This window comes from Misgurnus anguillicaudatus, chromosome 4 (genome assembly GCF_027580225.2).
Source record: "Misgurnus anguillicaudatus chromosome 4, ASM2758022v2, whole genome shotgun sequence".
In the NCBI taxonomy this organism is placed as follows: Eukaryota; Metazoa; Chordata; class Actinopteri; order Cypriniformes; family Cobitidae; genus Misgurnus; species Misgurnus anguillicaudatus.
The window spans coordinates 10,225,416-10,240,538 of NC_073340.2; the positions used below are offsets into that span (position 1 = coordinate 10,225,416).

The 15,123-nt window shown below is 36.4% G+C and overlaps 1 protein-coding gene across 1 annotated transcript in view; it reads left to right on the forward strand.

The window, feature by feature from the left end:
* med24 (mediator complex subunit 24) overlaps positions 1–15,123 on the forward strand; it is a 34,402-nt gene that overhangs the window by 16,088 nt on the left and 3,191 nt on the right. The window contains exons 19-25 of the mRNA XM_055176311.2: positions 6,021–6,196; positions 6,471–6,735; positions 6,834–7,015; positions 9,644–9,737; positions 11,917–12,016; positions 12,919–12,999; positions 13,260–13,408. Of these exons, the coding sequence (XP_055032286.2) occupies positions 6,021–6,196; positions 6,471–6,735; positions 6,834–7,015; positions 9,644–9,737; positions 11,917–12,016; positions 12,919–12,999; positions 13,260–13,408 (1,047 nt within the window). The remainder of the gene's footprint in view (positions 1–6,020; positions 6,197–6,470; positions 6,736–6,833; positions 7,016–9,643; positions 9,738–11,916; positions 12,017–12,918; positions 13,000–13,259; positions 13,409–15,123) is intronic.

The window sequence follows — 15,123 nt, forward strand, 5'->3', positions numbered from 1 at the left end:
GGCAACCCACCTCCCTATGCTGAACCAACACATCCTCTCTTACAGGAATTCAGAGTCATAGGACAGAATAATGTCATAGGTAATACTGATGTGAAGTAGTGAAACCTTTAAGAATGTAATTGGACCATCATAATGAAAGTAATATTAATGAAATTGATAAAAAAAGCCCTGAGTTAAGTTAAAGATGTGTAGGTATAGTCTGTTCACACTGAAAGCAGAAATACTGTGTGAAATTACGCAATCACAGTCAATCAGAACTTGTTCACATGCAGATTTATACAGTCCTAAACCAATTTGTTAGAGTAGTACATACACTTTAAAAACCTTTTTTGCACATACATTTTTAAGAATACTCAGCTTGGTTTTACAAGATGTTTTAACTTAAAAGTTAAAATAACTTGAGCTAATTCAACTTTATTTTAGAAGTTATAGCAACTCATCACTAGTCAGAATAAAAAATCAAAGGTGAAATTACTTTTAAAACCAAGTTGATTATACTTAAAAATTTAAATTCAAAAAATAAAACCTGTGTAATGCAAGGTTTCTGTCACAACTGTCCCAAACTAACAGTATTGGTAAAGATTGGTGGAAAATCATTTGTTTATATTTGTGTAATGGTTAAGCCAGTAGTATGTGCAAGCTCCTTAGTCACAGTAGTATTTTTTGTAATGCTAAATAATTGATGTCATCCAAGAGTTTTCAAATGTACTGTTTTACAAAAAGACAGAAAAAATAGCACTGTATTATTTTTTTCATATGGTCAATTACAGTTATTTATAAGGGTGTGACGAGACACTTAATCCACGAGACGAGACACGAGATTGGGTTCACGAGAACAGACGATATTTTTTACACTTTTTAAGAAATCCTCAATGATCAAATAAATGAAAAAGAAACTGAAATCACGTCTTTTTAAAAAAAGTTTTAACTAATCAAGGACTGTCCCTAACAATTATTTTGCTTACTGATAATGAAGTAATTTGTTATTTTTGGGTAATAAAAATAGACCCAAATGAGCAGTAGCCTTTAAAATTACATAATAACAAAGATGCAATAATAATTGGTTCAAATAAAGTATTAAAACCAAGTTACATTAAACAACATTACATTAACAAACGCATTACATTTGTGTCCTATAAATAAAAAGCTTTATGTATGTATTATAACAAATGCCTGCAGGGGGCGATAGTGGACTCGTCTCGCGGACGCTATCTTCACTCTCACTTTCACTTTAGATGGAGAGAAACGCTTATTTTTAGCCAAACAATGTTTAAACCTATTTGAATATTTAATATATGTCCATTTCTTTAAAATAGAAATGATACAGTCACTGTCATTTTTGAGCAAGAACATGCAGACATTAAATTATGTAAACTCTGAGTGAGGGTTTAATCTGCTGAGACTTCACATCTGACACTGATCAACAGACAAACACAAAGCGTCTCAGACTTCACACGAGTTCACAAACGAACATTATTGGAAACCCAAACAAAAAAACAAATGCTGTAAAAGACTAATATAAAAGACTAATAAAAGAAAATATAATGCATGCACTGCAAAAGGGTCAAACAGAAAGCTGCATCCTCTGGAGGTCACATATGCAGGCTGCATACGTCATCAAGGGTTATTTCAGATAATTACCTGAGCATTACATTCGCAAGTCGTGAGCATATTACAACAAGTTGCGATTAACTAAATAATTAGTAAACTTTATAATTGTTAATTTTCTCTAAGAAGACGTCTTTATGAAGTAAATGCAGTTTAAAAATGCGACCTTCGAAGGATGCAGTCTTTTATTTGAGAAACCGCCAGCATTTCACCTCCATAAGAAATCTCGCGAGACACATTTAATTTCGCAAGACACATTTAATCTCGCGAGATCTTGTTGCACGGGATCTCGTCACATCTCTAGTTATTTACTTGCGGTCCTTAAAGAGCACCTATGGCCCGATTCACAATTTTTCATTTCCTTAGTTTGTAAGTGTGTATACATGTACATGTTAATAATATGCAAAAGGTACAAACCCCAAAGTAAACAATGACGCGCAGGGCTCCAGACTAACTTTTTTCACTAGGAGCACAGTGGCCCCCAACTGAAAATTTTAAGGGCACAACCAGAAAATTTAGGAGCGCACAACATAAATCAACATGCTAACCAAATCTACTAATTTCCACTGTATTACTAATAAATTCTTTAATAATAGATGCAGAAATTACAAATGTGATGTTTCAAATTCAGTGTCACATTTTATTCTGCACTTTTGAAGATGCAACAACAAGGTAAACTGACAGCACCATCGCTGTCATGACAGTACAAATAGTAAACAAAATACCATACATTCAGAATAAAAAAGTGCTTAGTAACAAAGTGCTTAGTAACCTTTTGGTCATTTCAGCTACAAACAATACTTAAATGTATGTAACTCTGCATCCTCATCTGACGGTGACACTGTAGACCAGGGGTCTCCAACCTTTTTTCATTGAAGAGCTATACTTTCTAAAAAATAAAAGTGGTCGAGAGCTACTTGTGTCATGTAATACCTAAATCTGTGAGATAATGTATCATACCTCTCAAATTCAGTTTGAGTTTTTGTGTACACGTGTATCAGAATAATTTATTTTAATAGAAAACACTTTGCATATTATTTTTACACATATTAATGAAATGAACACTGTAACAGTATTTAAATAAGTAGGTTCATTATAGCTGCAACTTTAACAACAAGTTAAAATATTTAAATGGGTGACTGAGTTTAACTGGAAAGATTTGAATGCATGTTTGTTTTTTTGTAAACAAAGAACTGTAATACTCAACTTCATAACTATCAAAATATTAAATAGCTACATTTGGGATTTTTAAAATGAATATAAAATCCAAATGCGTTAAATGTCATGTCATTTCATTCAAGTGACATTAGCAACCACGTTAAATGGTATTTCAGTTTGTTTTAAATAAGAAGCCAGGCTTGTAAGCATTGTTGGGCGTGTGTGTGTAGAGTTTAACGCATCATCCGTTTTGGTCGCAGTCTGGAGCCCTGACGCAAGTTATCATCTCTAATGCAGAGGTGTCAAGTAACGAAGTACAAATACTTCGTTACATTACTTAAGTAGATATTTTGGGTATCTATACTTTACTTGAGTAATTATTTTTCAGACGACTTTTTACTTCTACTCCTTACATTTTCACGCAATTATCTGTACTTTCTACTCCTTACATTTTAAAAATCGCCTCGTTACTTCTATTAATTTCAACTTGTTTTCTTTTTTACATTTCGGCTTGTCATCGTTAAAAAAACCTATCTTGATAAATTGCATCATCCAGATGAATCCGATTGTGGTTGGATGAGAAGTATAAACATACACCATTCCGACTCCCTATTGGTTTGTACGCAATCCCCGCCCCCCAGCTGACTGCAGATGATCAAAAGTTTGTTCGATAGCGCTGCACAGAGAAACATAAAAGAACCGCGAGAGCGATTAGAAAGCATGCGGAGCAGTTGGAGCAGTTTGCTCTCGCGATGCTTTGATATCATCCGCCATCTGTTTGTACAGTAACAGAACGCGGCATTCTGTCTTCAAATGGAAAAGTACGAAATAAAACTCGCGCATCACTTTCAGGTCAGTTCACATTCACAAGCCTGTGTAAATGTATAGCTGGCTGCTGACACCAACTCATCTGTGTGATTTAAATAGTGTAACAATACAAATTTATATCATGTAACTTCAGTTGTTCAACTTAAATGACATTGTGCTGGGTTGCGTTTTGAAGCATGGCAAAGATATCTATGCTAAAGGCATTGTTGTTTTGTATATGCTAATAACTACCCTAAATTTTATTTGCATTAACAAAACCTACTTAGCTGAATGCTTGAGTGTTAAATCAATCAAACAAATAATCATACATACAAACTTTTGCTTTTGTTAATAGACATCAGCTGTTTCCTTAAACCTGACTTTTAATTTACTTACAATAAAGACATTTAGTAATTCTCCAAAATTGCTTGGATTTATACTGACTAAAGTAAAGTATACAAAAGTCCGTTAGCTACACAAGTACAGATGCAGAAATATAGGCTATAATATATAATTGCATATTTGTAGTTTGTGTTGCTGTCAAAATACAATTATAAATGATAACAATAGCATATTTCTATTCTCACACATACTATAGTTGTGTGTGATTTTGTTGTTTTTTAACTAAAGAGGGCACCACTGTAAAAGTTTGGCCACCAGCGGCACTGCTCTGAAGATTGACTTTTTGCACCATTACAATATTTATAGGCAACTAGTCATTATATCTTCCTCTCTATTGAACACATGTTAATGCTCAGTAGTACACATATATGGTTCTTTAATGCAGTTGTTATCAAACATTTTTTGCGGCCTGCCTTGTGTACAGTGGATTGACATAAACATTCTAAAACTTAAAATTTGAATTAAACAAAACATTTTAAATTATACAATTTATTGCTTTTGTTTAGTAGCCTTATTTTTCTGAGGTTTAATTACACAGAATTTATAATAAAGTAATGTATTTCATAAAATATTATAAAACTGGAGCCCCTGGCACCATCTCACGACCCCCAGTTTGAGAACCACTGCTTTAATGTATTTGTTTGCCTTGTTTTAAAAAGCGTTCTTTTTTAATGGGCATATACCGTATGTGGTTGAAACAGATAGCCTAGTGCAGGGGTAGGCAACATGGAGTGCCGATGTCCTGCAGTGTTTAGCTCCAGGTCTAATCAAGCAGACCTGAACAAACTAATAAAGGTTAAAGTCACCTGAAACTACATAACAGGTAACCAAGGTTTTACAAGGGTTGGAGCTAAAATCTGCAGGACATCGGCACTCCTGGACTGACGTTGCCTACCCCTGGCCCTAGTGCATCCCACATTTTTTAACATTAACATTTTAATATAACACTTTAGTTATTATGGCCTTTAGAAACATTTTTTAGAGAAGATAGGGTAGTGCCCAAAAGGCCCCTGTGGTGCGGCTTAGGCTTTTTTCTTTAATGACATTTTTTTCCTTACATTACTTTTACTTTTATACTTCAAGTAGTTTTGAAACCAGTACTTTTTCACTTTTACTTGAGTAAAAAGCTTGAGTTGATACTTCAACTTCTACAAAAGTCTTTTTAAACCCTAGTATCTATACTTCTACTTGAGTAATGAATATGAATACTTTTGACACCACTGCTCTAATGTAAATCTCTTTTCTTGGACTACAACAAACACACGGATTGTAGGCAACAGTTTACTTCCTGGGATTGGTGATGTAGACCGACATAATCATAATTGATCCCACTTTGACGTGCAGCCTTTAAGTTAACTCCTGTTAGCAATTGAATCTTTTATCTTCGATAGCAGCTTAGCTTGGTGTTCGCTGTAGGCTTTGAAAGGGGAATTCTGTTAAAGAAAATATATCGCCTGGCAGTGAACTTTGAAATTTGCAGGTATTATTTATGCTATTCTAGCAACACAACACGCTAACTAGAGTTTAAAAAATGGCATCAGGAAGAATGTGACCTTTAATATAAAAAAAAGTTTAAATGGTTAAACGTTACACGTGATTCATTTTTGACTTCAGAGAGAAGTTAAATGTGCCGACTCAAATTAAACTAGACCTTCATCATTTCTGTTCAAAATGTTGAAAGCCCTTTATGGTGCTGGATGATCGAGTGCAGTTCGAGTCAAAACTACAAAAACTTGCTTACGGCAGACCTACAATCCAATCAGGACCAGCTATGCTGCAGTATTTACGACAGTAGTAATGGACAATTCCGCTTCCAACCTGTAGGGGGAGCAAAGAGAAAAAACTCTTTAGTGTTGTTTTAAATGTGTGGACAAGGCCAATCATCACAAGGACAAAACTATAACCATATGACTGATGAATCAGCTGGTTATCTGGTGACGCAACTGATTAGAAGAAAATAAAAAATTGCTTACATTTAATTATTCAACTTGAATGTAACTGAAGGTACAATACAATTATACATTTACATCTCTTTCCATGTGCAGAGGATCACTGATAACATCAAAGGGAAAGTGTGCAGTATGGCCATCTGTTCAGTGGCTTGGCTGGTGGCTCATGTTCGGATGCTGGGATTGGATGAGAGAGAGAAACCTCAAACTATGATTCGCCAGCTGATGACTCCTATGTCAGGAGAAAACAACTTACAGTTCTACCATGAGCGGTAGGGACACACATCAGTTTACAATCAATATTTTATAATCTACCCTAATTTATTACTTTGTTTATTTGTACCACGGGGCTGCTGTATTCTGATTGGTTGAGAAATGTTTTAAAATGTTGGTCTTCCCCATTCAAGTTGATAGGATTTGGCCGTTGAGTGCAGACGCTTCACCTTAAATTAATTATTAATTTCATTATTAGTGTAAATAAATAAATCCTGTTAAATAAAAATATATAAACTTTTTATTCATTACAAAATGTCTCTCTCCTCCCAGTGTGGTTATCATGAGCTCTATCCTGGAGCACATGTGCGCAGATGTATTTCAGCAGACGGGACTGTCTCTGCGGCCAGCAATCGAGGGTCAGGAGCCCATTCCCTACCGGAACCTTCTGCCAGCCCGCCAGCCCATTCGTCAGGCCCTCCAGAGTCAGTTCAGAGAGGTTCTGGAGAAGGGTTGGGTGGACTCACGGGCATTTCACCTTTTTGAGAATCTGCTATATATGGGAGGAGTTTTCTGGTTTACCAATAACCTGGTTAAGGTAAATGTCACTTTGGGTTGGCGGTGCTAAAGATCATTATTATACTTATATTTATTTTGGTTGAACTAAATTCTTTATATGGTGTGTTTGTATTGTAGGAGCTGCTGAAGGAGACCCGTAAGGAATGGGCATCTCGTGTGGTGGAGTTACTGTACAGTATCTTCTGCCTGGATACCCAGCAGATCACCCTGACCCTGCTTGGTCATATCCTGCCCCGCCTCCTCACTGATCCTGCCCACTGGCACAGCCTAGCAGACCCTCCCGGAAGAGCTCTGGCCAAGTAAACTTTTCCTTATTGCGTTTTGCATCCAAAGCTGAGTTTAAGCACACATGTACATATACTTGTATTTACAGGATTCCCACCGGTAATGGGATTTCTGGAATTTCATGGAATTTTAAAAGGTCTAGTCAAGAAATGGAAAGTCAGGGACATTTTTTGAAATATCCTGGAATTTTAGTTTCCATTTATCAAAGTGTAATTTTTAAACTTTTCAGTTTGGGTGGCCCGCCTAAGCTGTGAAACCCTACTGCCTTAACTAGGTCGTTCAAAAAAAAGGCCGTCAAGTGCATCTCGGAGAATAGCACAGACGCTCTTAACACCGCGAGCGGGCACACGTGCCCAGGGGTGAAATGAGATAAAGACATGTCCATCATGTCTGGAGGATAGCCAGTTGATAAAACACGTGTCCGTGAGAACTTTAAGTGGACTTATGTTTTGGGTTTATTTAAAGGCGGAGTCAATGATGTTTTAAAGCCAATGTTGATATTTGAAATCACCTAAACAAACACGCCCCTACCCCAATAGAATCTGGACCTTCTGTTGATAGACCCGCCCCACACATACGCAAACCGGCATTTGATTTGATTTGATTGGCTATAAGTGTGTTTTGGTAGTCGGCCCGTCTCCTTTTCCAACGCGTTTTTCAAACATCGTGGACTCCGCCTTTAAGCCTCTTATTGTATTAGTCCATAGTTCTTGCAAATTTAAAGCAAGTTAGCTGGTGATTTTGTTGTTTGAGCAACCTGTTAGCTAGGTTTCACGTGCATTTTGAATAGATGTAATTGTTGAGCGCTCTTGCTCACGTTATTTATGTGCATTATTTACATGCTACAGTAGTTACACTCCTTTAAGATAATGTAATTAATCAGTTTTTACAACTTTTGCGCTATCTATCATCGTTCGCCAGACGTTCTACAACATCTGCTTTAGTTTGTGTTTATTAACCCTTTAGTTTCACTTCATCACGCACTATTTTTGTTAGTGGTAAAAACATTTAATTCATTTATAATCTAGTATGTGTTCACTTTCTGTCATAGTCTCTTCAAAATTAAGTTTTATTTGAGTGTTTTAAATTAAAAATTTAATTTTCATCATAACGCATACGCGTACGTGCCTTTTATTGCCACGCCCCGGGCCCCGCCCAACCCTATCACCTTAACTAACAAATTTTCTGCGGGAAACGCTATTAATTATTACATTCATTTTCTTTCCTTAGGTGATTGACTTTACTCATTAGTGTTAAACATGTTTATTTGCAAAGAAAAGTTATTGGTTTTTTTTTTATTATTGTGTTCAAGTTAATTTTTATTTTAGTCTATAAATTCGGTTCTTTACATATGAGCAGTCTGTGGCCTAGTGGTCTTTTTTAGTTTGCATGGTTAATGTCTGCATGATAAAGTTTGGCCCTTATAAGGGGACATTCATTTTTAAGAGTGCTTGTTCTGTAGCAAAAAAGCCCATTTATTTTTCCAATAGACTTTTGGATTATCATAAAAAATAAACTGTGCTTAACCAAAGTAAAGAAACAAACTACACCAGCTGTCTCGACATTAAAGTCAACCCCACAGAGCTTCTAGCAGCTCTTTAAACATTTAAAAACATGTTTCCTGATAAGGAAATACTCTGTGGATGAATGTTTGTTGGGAAATGTTGTGCTGTTTTTGAGATCTTCATGCATGACATGCAATTGGTAATCACTGTCAAATACAGTCACCTGTTAAATATGCCTGGAAACTTTTATTTATTAAAAAATGTACATTGTAAGTCATGAAAAGTCATGGAATTATGAAACTTATTATGAATTTTTTATATATATTTTAATGCAACTTAAATACATTTTATTTAAAAATCGCATATCGCATAATTTAGCATTTATTTTGCATTTTTCTTCAATATTGGAGAGCCCTTATAGGCAAGCATTGCTAACATCATATTTTGTACCAGTTTGGTCAAAAGTCAACTGCCCTTGGTTTCACAATATCCTTTTAAGCACTGACTCTTTCCATAGCATTAACCCATTGTTAGACCAGTGGGGAAAGCCCATATGATCTTGCGTTGGTGATCGTATAGTAAAGCGAATCCTCAAGATTATACATCTCCTTGCAATTTCTCTATTTGAATTTATGTGCACATCAGCGTTTTCCTAAATGTGGTTATGTGTAAACTGTCCTCTGATCTTACTATGCTTCCTTTTTTTTAGCTTGCTTGCTTTCATTTACTTCTTCTTTATTACAAACCGGACATCCGTGCGGATGGATGTGGAGTTGTCAGACTTTTCCTTTTCTGTTTCTGTTCTCCATTAAACTAAGATGAAAATGTCCGCTATAGCCTTGGATTTAATTTACCACCATTTCTAAGATAACATGCTAACTTACATGTTTGTGTTTATCGCACAGAATTAGTTTGAGAAATTTCATAATCTGCTTTAGGGGACATCCTGAAATTATTCATAAATAATGCTAAAAATGCTAAATGTTTCCATTAAGGGTTTGTGTTTGTCTATAGTCATTTTTATTTGAAATACAATTAGGCTTTATTTTAAGACAATTTATAAAGTGCTCTATATATCGTAGACCCGTATTTATACTCGTTTTAAGTTGTTTAAGTCAATGTGTATGTGTGTTGTAGGTTGTCAGTGTGGTGTGCTCTCAGTTCTTTCTCATCTCATCATAAGGGTCAAGCTTCAGCAAGACAGCGGAAGAGACAACGCGAGGACATAGAGGTCACACAAACACACCCTTTAGCTAGTTTAACTCTTGTTCACAACATGCTCACATTCAGTCACTTCAAGAGATAATATACAGTGAGGAAAATAAGTATTTGAACGCCCTGCTGTTTTGCAGGTTCTCCCACTTGGAGATCATGGAGGGGTTTGAGATTGTCATCGTGGGTGCGTGTCCACTGTGAGAGACATAATCTAATAAAATATCCAGAAATGACAATATATGATTTTTTAGCTACTTATTTGTATGATACAGCTGCAAATAAGTATTTGAACACCTGAGAAAGTCAATGTTAATATTTGGTACACTTTGTTTGCAATTACAGAGGTCAAACATTTCCTGTAGCTTTTCACCAGGTTTGCACACACTACAGGAGGGATTTTCGCCCGCTCCTCCACACAGATCTTCTCTAGATCAGTCAGGTTTCTGGCCTGTCGCTGAGAAACACAGAGTTTGAGCTCCTTCCAAAGATTCTTTATTGGGTTTAGGTCTGGAGACTGGCTAGGCCACGCCAGAACCTTGATATGCTTCCTACAGAGCCATTCCTTGGTTATCCTGGCTGTGTGCTTCGGGTCATTGTCATGTTGGAAGACGCAGCCTCGACCCATCTTCAATGCTCGTACTGAGGGAAGGAGGTTGTTCCTCAAAATCTCGCAATACATGGCCCCTGTCATCCTCTCCTTAATGCAGTCGCCCTGTCCCATGTGCAGAAAAACACTCCCAAAGCATGATGCTACCACCCCCATGCTTCACAGTAGGAATGGTGTTCTTGGGATGGTACTCATCATTAAGTGGAATTATGACCAAATAGTTCTATTTTGGTCTCATCTGACCTCATGACTTTCTTCCATGGCTTCTCTGAATCATTCAAATGGTCATTGGCAAACTTAAGACGGGCCTGGGCATGTGCTGGTTTAAGCAGTGGAATCTTACGTGCCATGCATGATTTCAATCCATGACATCTTAATTTATTACCAACAGTAACCTTTGTAATGTTTGTACCAGATCTTTTCAAGTCATTTATCAGCTACTCCCATGTAGTTCTAGGCTGATTTCTCACCTTTCTTAGGATCATTGAGACCCCACGAGGTCAGATCATGCAGAGAGCCCCAGTCCGAGGGAGACTGACAATCATGTTTAGCTTCTTCCATTTTCTAATGATTGCTCCAACAGTGGACCTTTTTCACCAAGCTGCTGGGCAATTTCCCCATAGCCCTTTCCAGCCTTGTGGAGGTGTACAATTTCATCTCTAGTGTCTTTGGACAGCTCTTTGGTTTTGGCCATGTTAGTAGTTGGATCTTACTGATTGTATGGGGTAGACAGGTGTCTTTATGCAGCTAATGACCTCAAACAGGTGCATCTAATTTAGGATAATAAATGGAGTGGAGGTGGACATTTTAAAGACTAACAGGTCTTTGAGGGTCAGAATTCTAGCTGATAGACAGTTGTTCAAATACTTATTTGCAGCTGTATCATACAAATAAATATTTTTAAAAAATCATACATTGTGATTTCTGGATTTTTTTTTATTATGTCTCTCACAGTGGACATGCACCTACAATGACAATTTCAGACTCCTCCATGATTTCTAAGTGGGAGAACTTGGAAAATAGCAGGGTGTTCAAATACTTATTTTCCTCACTGTAAATGTGACCCTGTCTTTGAAATCCAGGATCCAAGTCTCATAATCTAATGATGAATTTAGGAGTATCAAAGTTTTATTTCAATCATTGATTTCAGTCTTTGAAATTATCTTACTCAGTCAATATTAAAATATCATATAGATAATTTATTTATATGTTAAAATTGCAACATTGTGAGCAAAAATGTGCCGTTTTTGTGTGTGTCCCTTTAAAATGCAAATTAGATGATATCTGTAGTGTTGTGGTTGGATAGTGCAGGTTTAGGTGCAGTATTATCCCCTTCTGACATCACAAGGGGAGCCAAATTTCAATGACTATTGCAATTTCACATTGACTATTTTTTCACGTGCTTCCAGAGAATGGTTTACCAGAACTAAGTAACTGGGGTGATCTTTATCACATTTTCTAGGTTGAAAGAATTACTGGGGACCCAATTATAGCACTACGATAAAGTGCATGCAACTGTTTTTAGCACTCCACTAATGATCACTAAAAGTTTTATATTGCTAATATATTGTTTTCTCATTACTTGTAGGACTACACCAGCTTGTTTCCATTGGATGATACACAGCCATCCAAACTGATGCGTCTACTGAGCTCCAATGAGGATGAGCCGGTTGCGTTGTCCAGTCCAGGTCACTTTCTACCCGTTTCACAATTCTGCACAATAACTACCACCTACTGCACTTTTTGTCTATCTAGTTCCGTCAAAAGACCTTTAACGTTATCTCAACCAAATCTGTATAAACTGACAATATCGTAGATAAACACCCACAAAAAAACCTGCAACAACGATTTTAGGCTTCCTGTAAGAGCATGTACAGTATCATTCAATATTCCCATTACACAGGCTGTTAAAGATGCATATAACCACATTTACCCACATCAAATGAGAAAATGTGTGCATTTAAACAAATATTTTAACAGTGTGCATTGTTGCAAAGCAGTTTTACAGAACATTTTAGCAGGATTTAAAAAACAGAATATAGGTGAAAATTAAAACAGGATATAGAAAACTGATATATCAGATACTGATATAGAAAAAAACACTTTTTTTATAACAGACTGACAGGAAGACTGAAAAATATGCAACTGTCATCATTTAGCAATAAAGATGACTAAGACAAAGTGTGCTACAAGTATTATGGATTAAATGAAATCTTAGTTGGGCAAGGCTGTACTCTTTTTGTGCTAGCTAGTAAATTGTTACAATATACTGAAGAGACTGATGTGTAAGACTAATATATTATTATATACTAATATAATAAATAAAAAGATCCACTTTATTTAGTTAGTGTGTACTTAAATGGATGGATACAATGAGAAAAGTATTAATTTTACTCAAAGTTTTACTGTATTATATCACTTTCACTGCAAAAGAATGAAAAGCAGGAAATAGAAATGAAAGTGTAGATTTAATCTGTACTGTGAAATGAGAAAAGGAACTTAACAGGATTTGATTTATTGACGTTTCATGTTTGTGTTTTTTATTTTAAGTACTTTCAGACTCTTAATAAAGCATCTTTTTCTGTTTTAGGTGACCGTTCAATGAGCAGTTCACTATCTGCCTCTCAGCTTCATACGGTCAACATGAGAGATCCTCTTAACAGAGTACTAGGTTTGTGCTTCTAGTGGAAATTTGCATGCTGTGGTGTTAAAACCAATCCCAAAATACTACAATAATACTGCTATGGATTTTTGACATTTGTAGTATGGTAATCATTCCACAAAATGTGATTAAAGTGGGATATTACTGAATGTTTTGCCATTTTAAGTCTATTCTCTATAGCTCACTGCAACATTTGAGGTGTCACTATCTCTAGCAACAAGTTATACTAAAAGTTACACTTGCTAAGAGTCTTTATTTTCTTATTTTAGCAAACCTGTTTCTGTTGGTTTCTTCATTGCTGGGCTCTAAGACAGCAGGCCCACACACACAGTTTGTTCAGAGCTTCATTGAGGAGTGTGTAGAGTGCTCAGAGCAGGGCAGCCGGGGGAGCATACTGCAGTTTATGCCCTTTACCATGGTAAGGGAGCACACACACACACACACACGTCTACGTTCATCTTGTTCAGCACTGTAATAACTATAAATAAAAATATGACACGAGACTGTGTGTTACAGCCAGGGCTTGACATGAACACCTGCCAATTGAGGGTAGATTTTAGCTATGGCGAGTAAAACAGCCAATCCCACTATAGCCACTTTGGTGGGATGAATATCATTTTTAATGTAGTTTTCTTAAAAGTCATGTGAAATGATAAACAATGCGACACTGGGAAACTTCAACTCCCATGAGCAACTAACCTGAAACTGATTTTATGTGCATTTTGAAGTATGACGTAAGAAACTAATGATGGAAATGCCAAATTTCAAATAAAATTCCTTAATTTTATTTCCTTAATTCCTAAAAAAGTTTTACAATTGCTTGAGGTGATTTTTGACTTATGCGAAAAAGAGTAAATGCGAATAATGGGAGATGGAATAATTCTGACATAGCGAACATTAAACCCATGTGCCTGATCGTCTAGCTGTTTCTGCTGACTTAAGGGCTCATTATAGTTGTGCGTAGGTCCTACGGGGTAGGTTCCGCGTAGGTTTTCATTTATACTAGAGATGCTCCGATCAGCATTTTTGGGGCCGATTACCGATCACCAAGATCGTGATCTGCCGATTGCCGATCAATGCCGATCACAGAATGGCAGTGGAATGGGAATCTTTTATCTATAATCTAGCAGAGTTTGCATCATTTGTAGAAATGAAACTAACTTTAAATTAGGTATATTATTGTTTTAATAGAGAATCAAATAAATAAGCACAACAAATATTTCTTCTTGCAAAGAGAAATGTAATATGCCTTTAAAAAGGTTTATGTCGATTAAAAGTACTTAAAATAAAACACTTCACAGTCTTTACTGTATGAATTAAATATACACGCATTCATATGAAGTGCAACAGTTCTTCACTCATGAGCAGAGAGTAATTTTATTGAGAGATGAATTAGGATACTGTAGCTTTAAGACACGGAAGAGATCGTTCTCTTCACGTGCACTGATGAAAGGCTGCTGTGTATGTGTGCGGCGGGTGTCCGCAAACAAGAGCAGCTGTGAGGAAAATGGAAGTTTAAACCTTCAAAACTTTGAAACGAATGCAAGTAATAAACTTTCGGCACGAGGATGCAATTGTCCGTGATAGATATGTGTTGTATACGCTGTTTGATAGGGGGGATGTAAAGACACGTTGCGCTGTTAGGACCGTAGCGTGTCCTCATAGAAAATACATATATCTCTGTAAAGGCAGAGAGAGAAATCAAAATTTGCACGTTGCACATGAGCAACGGGTTACAAAATTCTTGCACTGTGTAAAGTGGTCTCTAATTGCAGCCGCATCAGGAACGCTATGATGACAAAAGTAAGCGGAAAGATCGGCTCATGAGATCGGAAAATTTACCGAGTGCCGATCGCGTCATTTAATGCCGTTATTGGCCGATTACGATCGGCGGCCGATCAATTGGAGCATCCCTACTCGAATCACTCTTGCTGTACTTAATTAGGGTTCCCAAAGGTCCTCGATATTCTTGAAAGTTTGTGAATTTGGGTTCAAGGCCCTGGGAAGTTTTTGAAAATTTACATACATAGATACAGGTCATTGAAAGTGCTTGAATCTATTTTATGCAAGAAGTTTTCTGGGGAAAAAATCCATATTATTCCCTGTGTAGTCTAGGATAATATCATTAAAATT